This window comes from Stylophora pistillata, chromosome 12 (genome assembly GCF_964205215.1).
Source record: "Stylophora pistillata chromosome 12, jaStyPist1.2, whole genome shotgun sequence".
Taxonomy (NCBI): domain Eukaryota; kingdom Metazoa; phylum Cnidaria; class Anthozoa; order Scleractinia; family Pocilloporidae; genus Stylophora; species Stylophora pistillata.
The window spans coordinates 14,245,001-14,264,891 of record NC_142530.1 but is presented as its reverse complement, the minus strand read 5'-3'; the positions used below and the strand labels follow the sequence as shown (position 1 = coordinate 14,264,891).

Sequence of the window (19,891 nt, the reverse complement as noted above, 5' to 3'; positions counted from 1 at the left end):
TCGCAACGTTTCAAGCTCCGTTATATGCTTTTAGATATTCTTTTCTATTTAAATGAAAATGTAATTAAAATACGTTGAGAAACTTCCACTGGGACTCGACGTGATAATCAAAAGAGGAACTTGAAATGCTCGTTTCGCTAATGTTTACACAATATTTGACGGCAGCCAATCAGAAGCGGGTATTTGAAGAGTCAGTACATGTGTAAAATACATTTGCCTCTGGAGTGCGGCATACGTCGGTTTGTAAGGAATCTCTTTGACTTTTTCATCGCTATGCCGGTGAAGAAAGGCCTTGTGGCCCCTCAGAACATCTTCATTCAAACAATCATCAAGAAATTCGACGGGTCGCGTAAGTTCATTGTTAGGAAACGTACAGGCGTTTCGTTTATATATTCATACAAACCTTCAGTTCTCAACAATAGCGAGCTGTTATTTTAATTCATATTCCTTTCATATTGCAATTCGTGTAGCGGACCGAAACTTTGTCCTGGGGAACGCTCAAGTGGCTGATCTTCCCATTATTTATTGCAACGACGGTTTTTGTGACCTGACAGGCTATAGTCGAGCGGAATTGGTTCAAAAACATTGCAGCTGTGACTTCCTTTGCGGCGATGAGACAAACGCGTACTCTGCTCGAGAGGTGAAAGCTGCTCTCAAGGGACATGAAGAAAAACACGTGGAGATCCTCTATTACAGAAAAGATGGTAAGGTCAGAAAGGTGCAGGGAGACTTCTTACAGAGCATAGAGTTATCGGAAAACAAAAGTAAAAAATCGCTGGGAAAAGCCGCGGCATGTGCTGATGGTAGCGATAGCAGAAACCTTTGAAATTTTTTCTGTTCGTCTGTTAATTAGGGTGAGAAAGAACTATGGCGAAAAAAAGTCAACACAACATTGGTTTGGATAGCGTTGACTACAATAAATATTTTATAAACTTGGATATGATCGCCGGTAAAAGTGACATACACCCGCGGAGTAAATGATAAATTTTCAATTTCACTCCACTAAGCTCTGTTGGCGGTAAATCGTTGTTTGTAAGCTTGAATTAAATTAAGAATCACTCGTGTGCCGTCTGTATTGGACCATTCGTCGAAAAGCAGCTGTATCTAGGTCGTTTAGAGATCGATGATTACGCCTTTTTCATTCTTTATCGCGTTTAATAAAGATTTCTCCAATAATCGTGACGCTCATCAAAATTCTAGGTGTAGTTATTCTCTGCCTGAGTCTGGCGCGCTGGGGTTAAATTACAATGTTTTTCTATTTATTTTAGAAGTAGCGTAAAATAAAATTAACTGTGATTACTGGTTTGACATTCTGCAATTTGTGAAAGCAAAGAAGACGGATTCGTTTCACGTAGGGATCGAACCATTTGGCAATCATAATACATCTTGGGGTAATAAAATTTACCAGATACGCGTACGCAAGGTCTCGTTATGAAGGCAGATGTCGTTAACACGTATTATTTTAAATTGCTAAATTGTCTTCCTCAAATGTATGTTCTCTTAATTGCGACGTTTTTACCATGTTCTCTAATTGTAGATGCTCTGAAGTTCCATACTGTTTGTTTACAAATAATTTTAGAGCCATATCTTATCATTAAGAGTGATGCCTTTTAATTGATCACTTGAAGTTTTCTATGCTTCGTTTAGTGTGCAATTTGCAAAACGATGTTCTTGAATAGGTGAATTTCCGGTTTCAATTGAAGTTGTTTTGCTGATAAATTTTTGTCGCTTTCGTTCTTTATAAAGCTTGTATATGTGTGAAATCTTTCCTCTTGCAGTAACAGTTTTCCTAATTTTGCTTTTTATAGCTGATGGTGTTCTGAAATTCCGACATTCTACAACTTTTGAAGGGCCGTCCAAAGGAGTCAAACTTGATTTACAGTTCCAGTTTTTAACCTGTACATTAGTATAACGACAGGAGAGATTTGCGTTTTAAATCATAACAAAAAGTTGTAGAAGGATCTTTTTTTCTTTAATTTGGTGGTGTGACGGACTTTGGTTATCTGATTAAGTAGAAAAACAGCTGTAGGTAAATGTTATCTTACTTTTTTAAATTACTACGATTCTGAGCAAGCTTAGAGGCCAGAATCTGGCTTCTTTAAAGTTGTAGGACGAAAGGAAAATGAAATTTGTAGATGCCGTGGCATTAATCCCTTAGAAGAGAAATAATTTATATTCATACTTCATCATTTAAAGGTGAAAAATCCCTAAATGTTTTCCAAGTACTTTACAAACAGAATTTAAATTGATTAAAACTCTGAACTGAATTTCACAAAATTTTTTCCAAGAACTTTACAAATAGAATTAAACTCTGAATTGAATTTCACTAAAGAGGGGTTGATAGACATAAACAGTTCATACTTTGGAAAAGTGTTCAGTCACCCTGGCACCAAATTTTGAATTGGATTAGTATTAGTGTAAAATCATTCAAGGTTAGAATATCTTTAATGTCTACAATTTTCGAAATGCCTTTTAAGTTGTACATTTAGCCCCAAGAAAAACATACATGTGTAGTGGATCAGCAAATAATACCAAAAATTATATTTAAAATGAATTTTTGTTTAATGATAATTAAAAAAGATAATGGATGTCAGCTTGAACAAATGGTTGTCAACCAGGTGATGTATGCATTTGTAGTTTACATAGTTCTGACATTTAATCCAATTTGAAAATTTCATACTATACGATAGAATTATCCTTTCATGAAATAAGCCATTCACTTAAAGCATTTTAAAGTCCCTCACATTTGAATAGAGACCTTATTTTCTTGAAATTCAATGTATACATGTAGTTGATTCCACTGTTTTAAAAGGAAAATGAGTCATTGAGTTTTTGTTATTGAAAACTAGGATCAGATGACCAGAAAAAAGTAAAAAGTGTTCTATATACGTTTACATGTACTTCGTAATCAGATCATATTTCCGAGATCAAATTCTTTTTCAATATAGAGGCACTGAGTGAAAGTGGAACTTCTTGCAGAAGCAGTTGAGCAGTTATAAATATGGCAGTGTACAAAAGCAGAACTCAATATACATCTGTTTTGTCTTATGGACTGCTTTTGATATAAATTTACATTTCGTAATACAGCCCAGTTTAAGTTTGATGTTAAACTCATAAAAAATAGTGTTATTTAACATTTTCAATTTCGTTTTATTCTCTTTTTTTTTTTTAAGAGCATTAGAACTGGCTTTAGGCTAAAAAGCAAGAAAGTAAGTGATCATCATTTGAATGACATTTATAATAAGGTAGACTGGATTTGAAAACATTGTGGCTAGAAATATTCTGCCAAAAAATTAACATAACAGAAATTATGTTTTTTTATTATAAGATTAGAATTCTTGTCAACAAACTCTGGAATTGCATGAATCATTCAGTGATTCGTGGACCAGAAGTAAAGCTGTAATTTGACCACAGGATAATTTCTTAAGAAGGGTTCTTGAAGGTCTTTGTTTGTGATACATATGTCATAAAATTTGTTCTTGCCAGTTGATAAATAGATTGAAATGCATTTACCCTTCCCCAGAAAGAGAAATGCACCTGTAGATTACATTTTCCGGAGAACATATTTCAAAGTCAGACGTGACATCTTAATTTTCATTTCATTTTTTGACATTTAGATTTATGTAAGCCAATTAGCCTAAGTTTGGGAAGGTTGTTTTTGACATGGCTGTGGCTTTATAATATTTTTCTGTAAATTTTGTCAAGCTTGGCAGTTGCAGTGTGTTAATCATCTCAGATTAATTATTCATCTGCCAGGCTCCTGTCCAGTTGATCCATACTTTTTTTTTCTTTCAAGAAAGCCATTACTTTTGTAAACAATTTCCTTCTTTTAGCAGGAGGCTGTTGTTTTATAAAACACTGATTAGCACCTTTAAATTCACTCTGTGTTATAGCTATGTGGTCTTTGTTGGCATTAAGCTTTGTTCTCACAGCAGTGGCAAGGGATTTAATAAATATTCTTGTGGCAATAAAGTTTTCTGTCCTGGGGTAAAAGCCATTTGAGTGAAAACATTTCAACAAGACCAGGCCTGTTTGTGCTTTTTCCATATTACTTGTAAATTAAATGACCATAACTGAAATGTGCCATTCTCAGTTGAAACACAATGCTGTTTGATAAATACTGCAGATTTCAAATTGGTGATCACAGTGTAACATTTAAACTAAAGTGGAGATTGTGTGTATCTTCCTGCAGGAAGCTCATTCTTGTGTTCTGTTCTGATTGCCCCAGTGAAGAATGAAGAAGGAACAGCAGTAATGTACATAGTCAATCATGAGGATGTCACATGGTCACCAAACAAAGAGGATGTCACCTCAACAAGTATGAATTGTTTTTGTTAAATATAATAATATATGTATATATTTATTTATTTTGTTATTGTTGTATGTAAAGGTATAATTATTATTAGATGGTTTGGTATAGTTTAGTAATTTCTGAGTATTTTGTTTGAGTTGAGCAGTACGTATTTTAATACATACAATCAATTAAAATACTCAGCAATACTACTCACAAAACATTTCATAGCAAGGTTGGACACTAACTGTACCCAACTAACCACAGACTAGTAGAAATTCAGTTTTAGCTGGTGGTTTTTTATTTCCACTAGCCAATTTGGCTAGTAAACAAACTGAAATTGTTATAACATCTAAGTTGTCACTAGCCCCCTGGCTAGTAAGTTGAAAAGTTAGTGTAGAGCCATGTAATATTATTTTATGTGCCTTCCTTTGGAACAACCCACACAAACGTAGCCAACTTGTCGAAAAGGTTTTTTACTTTGCAACATAATCAACTGTCCAATTAACTGTGGGATAAACTGCAGGATATTTGAACTCTTCTCAGTGCAGGTGGGTAATAAGTATTGGCATTACTATCAATGTTCCAACATCAATACTTTAAAACTCAACACAAAACGAAAGAGGCAGGGGAGCAGGGCGTGGGGAAGAAAGCTGTTCACCCTCCCCACTTACAAAAAAAAAGGTGGGAGTGCACCCCATGTATGCGTGTGCAGAATGAGGCTGGTTTGGGAAAATATGCAATATTTTTATTTTTTAACAAGGTATTTAATCAGGATTGGTGAAAGAACATGTTGCCTGGCTAGTCTTTGAGCACAGCATAGTTATGTGTAGTCTCATGAATCAATTATGTACACATTAAACACTTCAAGAATCACAGAATTTTGCTAGTACCAATGAAACTTTGTAAAGGACACCACTTTTGGGAAATCTGAAAAAGGAGCAAGGGTATGCATTTCTTTTATTTATAATGAGGTAGCCTGGTCCCCCTCCTACACCGCCCAAGTTTCGAAATGCTCTGTGGCTTATGAAACCAAAGACCTCGATCTGAAGCTGTACTCTCTTCTTTATTCTTTAGAGTTTTTAGAGAGACTCTGTTTTGTTACAATGAATTTTAAAATACTGAAATTACGTAACTTCTGAAGGGTTTTGCATGGGTCTTTTATGATCTAAAGGGAAAGAACAAACTAGAGACAAGAAAAATTCATGTAGCATACAGAGCAGGCATGAATTTGGCAAGCAAGTGCTCAAAATGTTTTTGGTGAATTTTTGCTGCCATCTTTGATTTTTACAGCAGCAAAAGGGAGGGAGGCTAGCCTATTGATCACTATTTTACAGAGTTTTGACACTGCAGATTTGACCCTGCATGTGTGGCTTTTGACACTGCAGGGTTGGGTTTGGGCATAATGGGGAAAATGAGGGGATTAGAAAGTGGAAAAGTCACACGACCTTTTTACCTGTAATGCTGAATTTGGATCACCTTCTAGAAAATTCTTCTCCAGACCTTTAGCTTTTTTCGTTCTACAACAACAACAAGAACAATAGCTTTATTACCAAAAATATAAGTTAAACTTAATTCACAACGTAATCTAGAAATACAGGCGACGTGACATTTACTCAGAATAACTAAGGAGCTAATCGAGCTGAGTAAAACTGAGTAATGTTTAAGTATAAAAGGTAGGTTGGCACTAAAGCTTGAGCAAAGCAGTTAATAGTTCAATAAAAGAAAAAATATATATATAAATAAATATAAGTAAAAATAAATGAATAAATATGTACTAGTTGACTCATGAACAGTAAGTCTGTAAGATGTTAAACTTGACTTTGTTTTTAAACGTTTTAAGGGGGAGGTGTTTAATACTTTCATCAAGGTGATTCCAAACTTTTACAGCTGCAAAACGAAAGTTCAATTTACCATAGTTTGTTTTGATGGTATTGATGTAATAGGTTGATTTAGAAGCAAGCCTGGTATTGTATGAATGTATGGATGCTACTGTTTGAAAAACATTTTCAAAGGAAGATGGAAGAAGGTTGCGGTGATAGTGATACGATACATAAGGATTGCATCGTGAAGGGTAACAAGATCAGTTAACTTAAGAATCTCTAATTCCTTAAAGAGAGGCTTAGAGTGATCATCTGGTACCGAAAAAGTTATGGTACGCATACGCATTGCTCTCTTTTGAAGAATTATTAAAGGTCTGAGAGTAGAACTATAAGTATTGCCCCAAATTGAGAGACCGCAGGTGAGGAAGGGGTAAATGAGTGAATAATATAATTAAAGTAATATGTTTCTGTTTACATAGTACTCCAATGCCTCTTGAAATCTTCTTGCTCAATTCGTGTAAAAATGGTTTCCATTTCAAATTAGAATAAAAAATGAGTCTTAGATATTTAACTTGATTATCAGATTTAACAGTCGAGGCCTACTTTATTAATCTTTTTATTACACATTTTTGATCTCGTTTTCAGAGTAGGCTCAAAAGGATTTTTTTTTTTTATTTTCCACCTTTTTCGCTGGCGCACGTTTTGCCTTGTACCTCGTGTTTACTATGTTGGAAAAATTTTGAAATTTTACGTGATAAATTGAAGAGGACAAATCAGATTACACAAATAACAGCGAAACATTCGTCGTAGTTCCTGCGCTAAAGAGCTTTTCTGATAATTTTGATTGAATTTCCGTGAGAGGTCTGTTTATCCATTATATCTTCTTATTTTCGTAAGTGTTTGAGTGTTGTAATGTAATGTCCTTCTTTGGTATGTGAGAACTGTACGTTTTCTTTCGAGTTTCGCGTTGCCCTTCGTATATCAGTAGATGTAAAATTCTGGCTGAAGAAAAAGAGAACATTTTTTAAAAATATTTCCGTCACACCGATGTTGACGCTTCTGCTCTATTCGGAAATTCTACTAGAGAAGTTACGCCCTTCGTTACTATTGCTGCATTTTTATTTTCATCGCCTTTGTATGAGAGGGAAGGGGGCGAGCTCGTTGTTTTCGTGGGGGAGTGGGAGGGGGCTGGGCTGGTTGTTCGTTGGGCCGGCAGTTAGTGCTATCCAATGAAAAAATTGCTGTTCAGCGGATAAGTACTCAAAAACGTTCACAAAACGTACTGCAGATTTATTCAGTGGAAAGTGTCATCCACCCTTCGAACAACCGGGTGTGGATTCCTTTTGTCGCGAATTTTCCGCGCTTCTTTCAGGGCGAGAGGAAGAGGTTTCTCTTTGTAGTCGGATGTTATTTTGCTAAACAGAAAGTTTAGAAGAATTAGAAAGCAGGGAGGGAAATACCAAACAGGATAATGCTCGTAAAAGGACAAGACCAACGACAATTGAAACTCAAGTAATTCTTCAAGATGTTATAGGTAAAGGTAAACAGTGTGCGGCTAACATGTTCTTTCTTTCATCGTTTTCTTCTATATTCTCTTTTTGTGGCATATTGTTTATCTTTCAAGTTTTTGTTTTGACTGCGTTGATTCATGAAATCCATATCTGACCATAATGAAACTGAGACTGGCACGATATACCATAAAACCAAAAGTTTGACGACTGTCGCCGAGAAAGGCTGTTGTTTATTATATCAGTTCGTTGTAATTTTCAAGTTGTGTCACTTCTATCTCTCAGAAAATTAACATTATGAGCCAACCTGGTGGAGATTGATTACCACATGATAATTTCAAAGCAGCTATAACCAAACATTTATTTTATAATTTGCATACACACTGCCAAGGATTTTTTCCGGTGCACAAGCTCTATTTAATGCCTTTAGTAGAGGATTTTGCCCATTAATCTCAATGCTTACGCCTTAAAAAGGTAAGTATTCATTTAAATACCAGCTGATAATCTGCCCTTCAGAATCACACCGGGATCGGGAATTTTTGAAACACTTCGTTGCATCGTCGGTTGCCAAAATTGAGCGCAGATTAGATCAAATAACAATGCGGTACGCTATGTAGATGAAACGGAAAGCTTTTTTGGTTTTTTTTTTTTTTAATCGTTGAAGTCACCAACATAGAAAGTTTTTCGCTTCAAATGAAACTTACGAGAGTATAATTTTTTTATTTCGGCTGTAGCATTTTGATGGCTTCCCTCTCAGCAGTTCATTCCTCTGTGATTACTTGAGGCTTGAGGCTTAAGATAATTAAGAAGTGTTTTTAGATTGCACTGGTCTAGCTTTAAAAATCGTTGTTATTAGGGGTAACAGAAAATAATCCAAAGCGGTAACAGAAAATAATCCAAAGCTCCCTATATGTGAGAACAATTTTGGAATTATATCAAATTTGAAACTATGATCACATTTTGTCGAAAGGTGACGGAAATTTCGAAGGTTTGAAAAAGAGAACTGCCGCAAAATTCGATGGATTCTTTTGTCATGACTAATTCTTACCAGAGGAACGCAGAAAACCAACATTTGTCATTGAAAATGTGCTCGTGAGAAAACGGAACGAGCTTTGAAATTGCAATCAGTTTGGTTCTTCGTTCAATTTTGTTTATTTTTGTGAAGCCAATGTCATATGTGCTTTTTCTAATGCTCTTCGCTTTGTGTTCCAAGGCTAAATTTTCACTGGAAGGACTATGTAACAAGATTAAATAGGCTTTGGTTTAATTTTTGGCCCTCACGAAGAATAATTCTTTAAGATAAAAATTCTCTTAAATATATCTTAATTCTCTATGTTTACTCAGCCGTCCTCGTCCGGATCTTGGTAGAGCGGCAGTGGAGAAGAATTGAAGTGATATATCTGAGGGCGGATATTTTACTACAGAGCTTTTAAAATCTTTAAACCGAATACTTATTGGACATTAGAGGAACTATTGCATCTTACTTCGTTTCAATTAAAATAATTTTGGGTCTAAGTGATCGATTCGATTATTTTAATGTGTGAAACAAGTTTTGCTTTCACGACAGCTTTCACGAAAACTTCCACTCGGAATTTCTTGTATTCCAAGCTTATTCTCTGAAATGAAGGGCTGAAATTCAGACGCTGGAAAATAAGTTTACGTTTACTTTTTGTGAAGAACCCGTAAGGGGGCTGGGGATGAAAATAAAATTATTTAATCTTGCAGTACTAAAAGCAACCGATTTTGGCGAGTGATTAATAGATGTCGGCAACGGGCCAAAGATTGGTGTGAAATTATAAAATAATTTTGTTTTCTCGCTTTGGGAGTTCATCATATAACTTTCGATGCATCCTCCGTGTTGAGAAAACTTCAAACCATGAGCCTAATTTTTTTGACGTACAAATTTATGTGCTTTTGTTAGTAGCGAGACATCTGGCTCTTTCTCACACATCGACTCAAAACTAACCAGCGTGAAGTATACTTTATCGGCAGTGCCTTCAACAGATTTCAATGAGGAAAGAAAACAATTAAATAATGAAATGAACCCTTTGGTCGAAAGCTTCCACGATAACAACAATCAGAAGCCTTGCTTACTATCTGATATGGCTTGCTTTGAAGCCAGAATTTACGTTTCCACTGATGGCTTGGTTAGGCTTGCGTTGTTCATGGAAATTAATTGTTACTGAAAAATCGTATTGTGATCGTTTCGAGTTTACCGAATCCCCTGTCATATCTCTTTCTTGTGCTGTTAGTGATATGATTAAAATTCATTTATTCAATTTCTTCGGAAAGCTTTTAACGCGACAGGTGAAGTTTGCTATCATGAGCTCGATCAATCTATGATAAGACGGGCTGTACGTTTTTCGCCGGTATTGAGACTTGATTTGTTGTGCGAACTTTCTCAGTCGTACTCCGATAAGAAACTACCAGAAACGCGACACATTAAAAAGGACTGCCATTGGTTCTGTTTTCTCAAAATGAACCATGTTTTGTTCAATTTATATTTCAGCTGCTAGCCTCAGGAAAAAGTGGCCTTTGAACGTCCAGCCAATATAAATTTGAGAAATTTAGTTATTGTTCGAAAACGATAAATGTAATTTGGACTATTAAAGGTGCCACGCCGAATTTTGGTTAGTTGGGAAAGCTATCTTTGGACGAAGTCGCTCGAGGCGACAAAAATTCAAAATCAAAACGGAGAAATATAAGCGCTTGGACTTAGCGGTATGAAGTGTATCTTATTTTCATAATTATCCGTTATATATGTGTAGCGTTGTAATGGTGTGCAGTACTGTAGATTGTCCGGAATAAGGGATGAATGGTGGTTCGAACATTACCAACATTCGACAATCAGTTTTTTACACAGTTGCTCTCAACGGCAACTGGTCATGAACGTTGGAAATTTAGACGCATTTTTTTTACGTGTTTTCTGTCTTCTTGCTTCGCCTAGAATGGACGAAATTGTCCTTTGATTTATTTTTTGCCGAAAGGAAGGCTATTTATTGAGTATTTTAATCGTATTGCTAAAAAAAAGAAAAGTTAGTGTGATGAAATATGGAGAACAGTGTAATGTACATTTTACGCTACAGATTTTACTGCTTCGACCAAGTGATTTTTATGCTGTTCGTGGCTTGACGAGCTACATTTTTAAGCGATTGTTGTTGTTCATCGTGACTAATTTTGTTAAAATAAGGTGATTTTTCTGTCACCCGACGTGAAAATTCTTTGTGTTTGTCGTAATTTCCTCTTTCCTCAACAATGCTCGTTGGCTACAGTCTTGTAGCGTTAAGACCAACGCGACTTTTACCTGATTTAGTATTGTTGCGATTTATGAAAGCTGTTGTGTACTTTAATTGTTTATACACCAATCGACAAGAATGGTGTGAAGTTATTGACCTTGGAAGGAAATATCAGCCGATAACATAAACACTGAAACATTGTTTTGGTTTTGCGTTGGTGACGACAAGATTTTGTGAAATTGTCTTTTTGAGTTAGACTCCGTCAACACCACAGCGGACAATTTGGAACGGCGGCGTTTTCGCTCTGAAAATTGAAACAAGGGGAATTGTGCAACTTTCACTCTTCGCTGGTTTTAAAATTGGAAAAACGTCGCAATCACCGACAGTAGTAACTACTCCTGCTTAAATCCTCGGGCACGCCCACAATAAGAACAAGATACATGCAACCAGTAACTTCGTATTGGGAACTTCATGTCTTGATCTTGAAATAGCCTCATGTGAAGCATTCACTCAGACGTAAACCCGTGTGGGGAGTTCCCTAAACTATATTTGGTGGTAATTCTCTTATTTGCTTTGTTTGTAGAATCGTGCTTCCAACTTCCACTACAAGTAAACAGGATCCCTGCCGCGATTCGGCGGAAGAAGAAAGATTACGATACAGCAGCTACTGACGATGATGACGACCAGGGCCGTGATCCTGAAACACACTTCACTTTCACGTCAAGCGGGGCCGCGAGTGAAGTAGAATCCCCTTCGTTCATCCCAGTTATGAGCGTGGATCCGCCTACCCCGACCGGGTCCACCGCCCCCAGTCCAGTGAGAGAATATCCATCCTCACCCTCCACCCCTGAAAGACAAACTTTCTGCAAGTCTCCCAGTTTGAAGTCATGTTCGTTGAGCGACATGTCGAAAATTACAGCAAATGCTCTGAGCGGCGAGTCAGAATCGCTTTTAAAACCGCTGGCTTCGGTTTCGCCGGCTTCAAAACCAGGGAACATGTTGTATATTCCCGAGATGAAGGGTCGTCTCTCTGCGGCCGTTTCCGAATCTTCGTTGTGGAATTCTCGTAACAAACCGTGGTTAGATGGCACAAACATGGATTTCAGAGGTTCAACGCTTATAAGCTCTCAGGGTCTTGTTCACCCGAGAAAAACAGAGAAAGTCGCTCAGGTGTGTGTTTGTACGAAGCCTCTATTAACGTACATTTTAATGCTTACAGACAGTTCCTTGCTTCGAGCAATTTTCAATTTTCAGTGTAGTCCGGTATTTGATTATAACCGGTTTGGGTCGTCCTGTGATTGGTGTGAAAAACGCAGCACGCCATCCTCTCTACCAATCAGACGCGAAACGAAATAAGTCGAGAACAGACGGTACACGTCTTCCTGCCCTTTGGGTTGTGGACGTGCCTGTACTCTGAGTTCTCATTGGCTACTTGTGATTCCGAATTTTCTTCTGATTGGCTGTGGTATGTAGTTTGGTTTTGTTTAACGACACTCAACCGAATTGCGCTGCATCAAAAAATGGGCATTCATCAATAAATGCAACCTTCCCTCAGACTACCTCTTACAACCATTAGGGAAGCTTTGGAATGCCGCCATTTTTAGGGAGATACAAAGATGCTTGCCTAGAGGAGGTTGAATTTATTGGGATTTTAAGGGAGAGGGACGTATAACCTGTGTCAAACGCTATAACTCTCATTTGCAATACCAATTCAAAATTCAACTAAAATAGACTATTTCCGAGTTCTAAAAACCACGGCTTTCAAAATGAGGCTAAGTGCAAACCCCTTCTTGTGAAAATGAGTCGTATTCGCTTGAGAACGAAAGAAACGATTTACTATCAAAAGCTTTGCTCTTACCATTGGTTCAAAACAAAGGCTTTGTGCATTGCGAAAATGGTGTTTTAGGTTCACCGCCGAGATTTGCCTGTCTGAACACAATACCCGACCGACCGGTTACTGTAATCGTGGTCCCAAGAAAGCTAATTCCACACAGGTACCTAACGACTTCGGGCCTTCTTGTGTTTGCAGGTTATGTCCCTGGGTGCTGATGTCCTTCCAGAGTACAAGCTCCAAGCTCCCAAAATCCACCCCTGGACAATTCTTCACTACTCGCCTTTTAAGGCATTCTGGGACTGGCTGATTTTGTTTCTTGTCATTTATACGGCGATTGTGACGCCATATGTGGCCTCATTTATTTTGACCCGGGAGGAAAACAATAAGAAAACGGAGACCGAGGGGAGTACGGTCAGCATCTACGTCGACCCCCTGGTCATTGTTGACTACATAGTGGATGTCATGTTTATTATCGACATTTTTATCAACTTCCGAACGACTTTTGTGGACATTAACGACGAGGTTGTTAGTCATCCATGCCGTATTGCCGTGCATTATTGTAAAACGTGGTTTCTCATTGACTTAGTGGCTGCGATTCCTTTTGAATTGCTCATCTTGATTGGTGATACAGACCAGGTAATGTTTAGGAGTTGTAATACTCAGGTTATGTTTGCAAACAAGACTGACACACAAAGCGGTTGAAGCCTCTCGCACCTTCTGGAGCGTGAAGCGGTTGAGAATATTGCCCGGGGCGGAGGGGAATTCTCCCCTGTATTAGCTACATAAAGCAAAGAAATGATCCTCGCAGTAGACTTCAATTTTAGCGGTTGCACAAAAGAAGCGTGAAAAATGTCAGGCTTCGATGGGATTTGAACACCTGTGCCTCTCAGAAAGTAGTTGAGCGCTACTAACAACTGACCTTAGAATTTGCCTCGCTCCTAAAGTGTGACTTTGAGTCTCAGACGCGGGTTCTGAATCCCGTCGAAACCTGAATGTTTTTCAGGCTTCTTTCGTCAATTGCTAAAATCGACAGATTTTCATCCGCAAGTCAAATGAAACTTGTAATGAAGTTTATTGCATGAAAAGTTGTTTTAAGCGTGAAGTTATGCGCCGACCCAAACGGAGGTATTGGCTGTTTTGGTCCGAAACGGGTGAAAAGTTTGACCATTATGTTCTTAAATTGGGCGTGGGTGTTAAGGGAACCAGGAGAGTGTATAAACGTATTGGCCTTTTTAAATCGGAGCGAGCGGTAAGAGTGAGAGATAAGTAACTAAAATATGTCATTTGAACTAAATTTGCGGGTGAAAATCTGTCAATTCTTGTCATCAACCAGGTCTGGGGGATATTGAGTTTAGAAAAAAAAAAATTGAAAATCCGAAAAGTATCCTTCAAAGAGTAGTTTTCCCCCCTCCCTCTCCCCCTCCCCCTCCCCCGCTGTTCTCCCCCTTGCCGTCGAGGAGCTCGCTAGGATTCCATCTGATAGGTTTCTGGTCGATATTCATTGAGACTCCTGGGTGAGAGAGGCACTTGGCTCGAAAGAAGACTTTTCCATACATGGTCCATCACACCATTCACTTGGACAACATACATAACATTATTAACAAATACAAAACTAATTGCAATCAAAAGACTGCATCTACTTGGAGTTGTCGAAACGCTAAAGATCTGATTGATCAGTTTCTGTGTATTGTTTCCACAGACAACAACACTAATCGGTCTCCTTAAAACAGCTCGCCTCTTACGACTCGTCCGAGTCGCTCGGAAGTTGGATCATTATTCAGAATACGGAATGGCAGTACTTTTACTCCTGATGTGTTCGTTCGCGTTACTCGCGCACTGGTTGGCCTGTATATGGTATTTTATTGGCGACTTGGAACGGAAAGCTAATGGTACCGCCATAGGTTGGTTGGATTCACTGGGTAAACAGCTTGGACAGCCATATAACAGGACTGATGTATCAGCAGGACCTGATATACAGTCCAAATATGTGACGGCGCTTTACTTCACTCTGAGTAGTTTGACGAGTGTAGGGTTTGGTAACGTGTCACCAAACACAAACCCCGAGAAAATTTTCTCCATTTGTGTTATGTTGATTGGATGTAAGTTGAATCTCGTTATTCTCACGATTTGAGTCATTATTTGTTACCTTCAAAGCTACAATCAGCGACAAAATTAGTTGACACAATAATCCACTTGGCCACGTTCACAAGAGTATTATGAAACGGGGTTTAAACTGAACTGCAGGTCGGCTACATTTCCCTCCTTCCCCGCCCCCCATCCCGATGTAATGTTGCACAATAAAAGAAAACCAAAAGCAATACTGCACAGGGGATGATATGGGGGGATGATATGGTTATTGGGAATAAAATTGGTATGCCTTTTCAACAAAGATTTTGCGATTGCTTTTGGAAAGTGACAACAGTTTTGTTGCTGATTGAGGGAGACTACAAAACATTACGACGAATGGAAAAGATTACAACATATTGCCAAGTGAAGAACTTCAAAACATTTAGCCCAAATCTGTGAAGGTGAAGAAACCAAGATGTAGCTCCCTGAACTGTGGATTGTCATGACCGTTTTGCCATTCTTCAGTAGAAGTGTCCATGATGTTAGTGTTTTAGCTCATCATCGTACAACTCAGGTTCAGAATAACCTCGTAGATATTGTTACAACTCGGTTCAGAATAACCTCGTAGATATTGTTACCAAAGTAAAGTTATTGCCAACATTGAACACATTTGACAACGGATTTTTGCTAAATTTATCTTTTTCTCAGATCCATCATTTGAAAAGTTTTAGACAAGCATGTAAAAGAAACCCCCACAACATTGATGTCTTTCTCTCTTCAGCATTATTTTACGCCGCCATATTTGGTAATGTAGCCGCCATCATAGCGAGGCTGTACTCAACCACCTCCCGATATCACGCGCAGATGCAGAAAGTACGCGAGTTTATCCGGTTTTACCAGATTCCCAATCCCCTTCGGCAGAGAGTCGAGGACTACGCCCATCACATGTGGTCCTACACTAATGGTATTGATATGGAATTGGTAAGTACTGATAACAATAAGAATGTGGCGTTTATTATCGCCCTACAGGCTATTATACCGGATCGCATTGTCATCGCTACAGGCGTTCGCGACAACCTTTGCATCAAATTCATCGTATACCCAGGGACTATTTTCTTAGAATGGAAAGAAAGAAAAGTGTGATTGAAGAACTGTTAATTTTTTAGCGGCGTGATTTGTTCAATCAACAAGGCGGCATTTCATTGTTTTGTGAGCGTAAAGACGTAAATGCTCAGACTTGTGTCCAGTTGCTACTCGTTTTTTTTTTCGACGTAAAAGTGGCCTGTTAGGAGCTTAGAATTACTGGCTTCTTCTATTGTACTCCATTTCACTTTTAAAACATTCAAGTAGCGACTGGCTACAAGTATGGTACATGCGTTCTTTAGCAATAGAGGGGGCCAATTGCGGTAAGCTGTTTTTAAAGTCTAGTTTTTGTAGAACTGTTAAAGAATACATGAACTGGAAACAGGGACACTTACAAAATTGCGGGATGGACATTTTGAAAATTTGAAGTGATCGCCTTGTACAGGTTGATTATGGCTGGACTTGATGTAATTCTCGACGAAACGTAGCCGTGTCTCTCTCTAAGCACTTGAATAGGCCATTTTACAGTTGTGTACTTAGTTGCCAAGCCTTTGATTCAGAGTGAGGCTAAAGATGACCTTGTTGTGATAGAGACCTGTATCTAGTTAGCATGATAACAAAGTGATTTACATTTGAAAGGCAGCAAGGTTTGTATCATAACAAGGTCATCTCTAGCCTCACTCCCATTCAAAGGCTTGGCAACCAAGCACACAACTGTAAAATGGACTATTGTTTTAGTAACACTTACCGCGATGTAACATAAGTTCTGCTTTTACGCTTTACAGGTTCTTAAACATTTTCCTGAGTGTCTACAGGCTGATATTTGTCTCCATCTCAATTCAAGCCTTCTGCACACTTACCCAGCATTCACTTCGGCACCGATGGGTTGTTTACGCGCCCTTGCTCTGCGCATAAAGACCACTCACCTCCCCCCGGGAGATTACATTATCTACCAGGGAGATGAGGTGAATCATTTGTACTTTGTGATTCGAGGAACAGTCGAAGTACTCAGCGGTGATATAATCATGGCCATTTTGGGTAGGTCATATCTAATTTCTCCTACACCTCAATTGGCGTAAAATTAATGAAAACCTAACGATTGCATTAAGTTGGGTCGGACGGGAAAATTTTTAAAGGGGGTAAGTTTTTAGAAAACTGTGGTGCTGCATCGGTAGGGGTAACAAGGTAATTAGATTTTATGAACTAAGTTGAAATTGTAAATTGGTCACCGTAAAGAGTTAAAAAGCTGACGTTTCAAGCGTAAGCTTTCGTCAGAGCGAAGGGCTAACGCTCGAAACGTAGGCTTTTAACTCTTTACGGTGACCAATTTACAAATTCAACCTAATATTTGCCTCAAGATCACAATAAGGTCTGCACCACTTTTTTTTGTTTTGATTTGTTTTGTTTTGTTTTTTAAGTGCTTTCAATGAAAGCACGCGCGGGGCTTTTCGGGTCATATAATGATGAAATCTACTACTTGCTGTACTGTAACTGACCACCCATGAAGAGTTGCTCAGTTACAAGAAACTGCCATGTTGTTCCTATTTTCGCGTTTACTAGAATTAAAAGAAAATACTTGTAAAACTATTAAGATAACATTTTTAAAAAACGCCAAAAAAAGATTGTCCACGACGTTTCGACGTTACCATAAAGCCATTATCAAGTCAAAAAGAATGAGTTGAACAAAAAGTTTTGCACGTATAGAATCCGCAAACTTTGTGTTTAGTTTTTCTTAGTTATTTAGAGTTTTAAGCGTTTTCATAAGGACCTATTGTTAATTTAGTATTCAAGCCTCATTCTTTTTTACTTGATAATGGCATCATGGTAACGTCGAAACGGCACTGAAACGCTTTTTTTAGCCATTGTGAAAAAATGACCTTAATGGTTTTAGAAGTACTTTATCGCAATTTTTTTCGTCAAATGTTTTTCTAAATCACTCCTTCGAATATTTTTACCAGCACATTTTTGCTAGTAGAACTTCGGTTTACTTCCTGTCTTTTTATATCTATTTATTCAGGGAAAGGCGACTCGTTTGGTGAAAATTTTGCCATTGATCCCGACAGGCCTGTGGTAAATTCCAACGCCAGCATCCGGGCACTGACGTATTGTGAGCTGCGGCTTGTTTCACGAGAAGATGTACTGCACATCCTCAGGCAGTACCCGCTGTTCAGAGAAAACTTCATTAAAGATCTGGAGATTACTTATAACCTTCGTGGAGACGAGATGGAGAAGGTGCGACATTTTTCGTAATGAGAGGTTGAGTGTGGAATTCAGCGTTATGTAATTGGATAGCGTGTTGAGAAAGGGAATAGGTCCGTGTTGTTAAATAAGGTCCGAGCCTGTGTTAAACATCTTCATTTGATTTAACTAAGAGCAAAGTGGTTTTCAAAAAACCTCTTAGATCAATTCGACGCGGAATTTTTTAAGGTTAATCCTCGATTACGTGTACATGAAAAATTTGAGATGGTAATTTCTGTTCGAACACTTATTCAAATATCAGTATATTTTCTTCTATCCTTGCTCAGCATTTTCTAGATGTTCAAGAGGACAAAAACTGCTTCATCAACTTGGAGACCGAGGTTGATCATAAACCAAAAGCCTCTAATGGTTCAAGCACGGGCGCCGTTCCACAAGGAACCACTAACGTATACAATTATTTAAATGGACCTGTGGATTTGGGGGAAGGCGGAATGCGACCTAGACCTAACAACTTGGATCTTCCATCAAATTGTGTGCATAGCATTATGGAAGGCACTCAATCGACGTCTGAAAATTCCGCTCTTGGATGCTTTTTATTACCTCCACTGGCCGAACGGTTGGGAAATTCGGATATCAAAGCAGAAGCTAGAAACTCTACTGCGTCTCAATGTGGTCAGGCTGTACACAGAGAAGAGGCAGTGTCAAGTAATTGCGATAAGGCTGAGACAGAGAAAAGGGACACATTTGGGTGTAAAGACTCTTGGAAATCGTTCAGCGCGATGGAAAATAAGCTTGATAATCTCTCCACAAGATTGGAGAAACTCGAAAGTAAACTTTCTTCCGACGTGGAAGCGATATTTGAACTTCTACGCACTCACAATGAAAATCTAAGACAACAACAGCGGGACTATCACACTCAAGTTTAAAATACTTGTAAACATGGCTGGACCATAAAAGAATATTTTTTAGCGTCAGAATCTACAATTGAGGGAGCCAAGGCATTTAGTTATAACCAATCACAGTCAATTCACACGTGTATAATGTGCTGATAAGTGACAGCCTTCTTGCTTTTGCTTGTGATTGGCCATGCGACGAAAAAGCCAATGAAAAGTTTTGTTATATGTCAACAAGGCGTTTCATTGGGTGTAAACTATGTTTCTAAGTTCTCAACTGTTTCTGAACTGCTGACGATTATGAATTGAGCGACAGTAGTTGGGTTTTTTAAAAGAGAACCCGTTGGATTTCAAGGTGTCTCTATTCTCCTTCCTAGAGATCACCCTCCCCTTAATCCCTTGCGGACGGGAAGCGAGGACTTTGAGGTTCTCGTTGCCCGCCTGCCAGGATTGATGGGTTTTCTTTTAAGTTAAGGGGGACAATTGCGTTTGCGCATTAAAATGTTAATTTAAATTCAGTCAATACCCCATTTCGTTTTATATTTAGAGAAACGTGATAGAGCGTTTTGTTTAACCGTAAGTTTCCTACACAGCTTCTTTTTTTACTGATTGACATCTTTTGATACCACCTGGGTAGCATATGTGGTAGCAATCATTAGAAGAATAAAAATTCAACATTATTATCCATTACACTGTGGTTATTTCTGGCTGTATTCGAAGACTACTGATAGAGAAACAGATCTTGGGTTATTTACACTTGCACTCTATTGGTCGAAACGCGTCTCGTGATCGACATTTCTAGGCTAAAACTGAGCAGATTTCTAAATTTTCAACCTTGCGTCCATCACGATCGACCCTACAGATACTTGCAAACGATAGAGTTTGTTTGCTTTGAGATAAAAAATCCTCGATATGACAATTGTATTCTTCATTAAAAAAGAAAAAAAACTGAGGCGC

The 19,891-nt window shown here is 38.2% G+C and overlaps 1 protein-coding gene across 2 annotated transcripts; it reads left to right on the top strand.

The window, feature by feature from the left end:
• Positions 1-187: 187 nt before the first annotated feature.
• On the top strand, positions 188-19,624 carry LOC111328978 (voltage-gated inwardly rectifying potassium channel KCNH6). Of its 2 annotated transcripts, XM_022933532.2 has the most exons (10): positions 188-349; positions 471-704; positions 4,193-4,318; positions 11,442-12,028; positions 12,888-13,328; positions 14,392-14,791; positions 15,541-15,740; positions 16,628-16,880; positions 17,860-18,074; positions 18,368-19,624. In XM_022933532.2, exons 1-10 carry the CDS (start codon positions 199-201, stop codon positions 18,965-18,967), a joined length of 3,207 nt encoding a protein of 1,068 aa, XP_022789267.2. In that variant the 5' UTR covers positions 188-198; the 3' UTR covers positions 18,968-19,624. The 2 variants fall into 2 exon arrangements, with proteins under 2 accessions (XP_022789267.2, XP_022789268.2); XM_022933533.2 differs by lacking the exons at positions 188-349; positions 471-704 and adding an exon at positions 1,912-3,209.
• Positions 19,625-19,891: the final 267 nt, after the last annotated feature.

What these genes read in the sequence shown, in the direction of transcription:
- LOC111328978 (XM_022933532.2), top strand. Translation starts at nt 199, where the DNA reads ATGTGTAAAATACATTTGCCTCTGGAGTGCGGCATACGTCGGTTTGTA. An exon ending in TGATTGGTGATACAGACCAG is followed by an intron (nt 13,329 to 14,391) that starts GTAATGTTTAGG and finishes TTGTTTCCACAG; the next exon opens with ACAACAACACTAATCGGTCT. An exon ending in GTGGAGACGAGATGGAGAAG is followed by an intron (nt 18,075 to 18,367) that starts GTGCGACATTTT and finishes ATCCTTGCTCAG; the next exon opens with CATTTTCTAGATGTTCAAGA.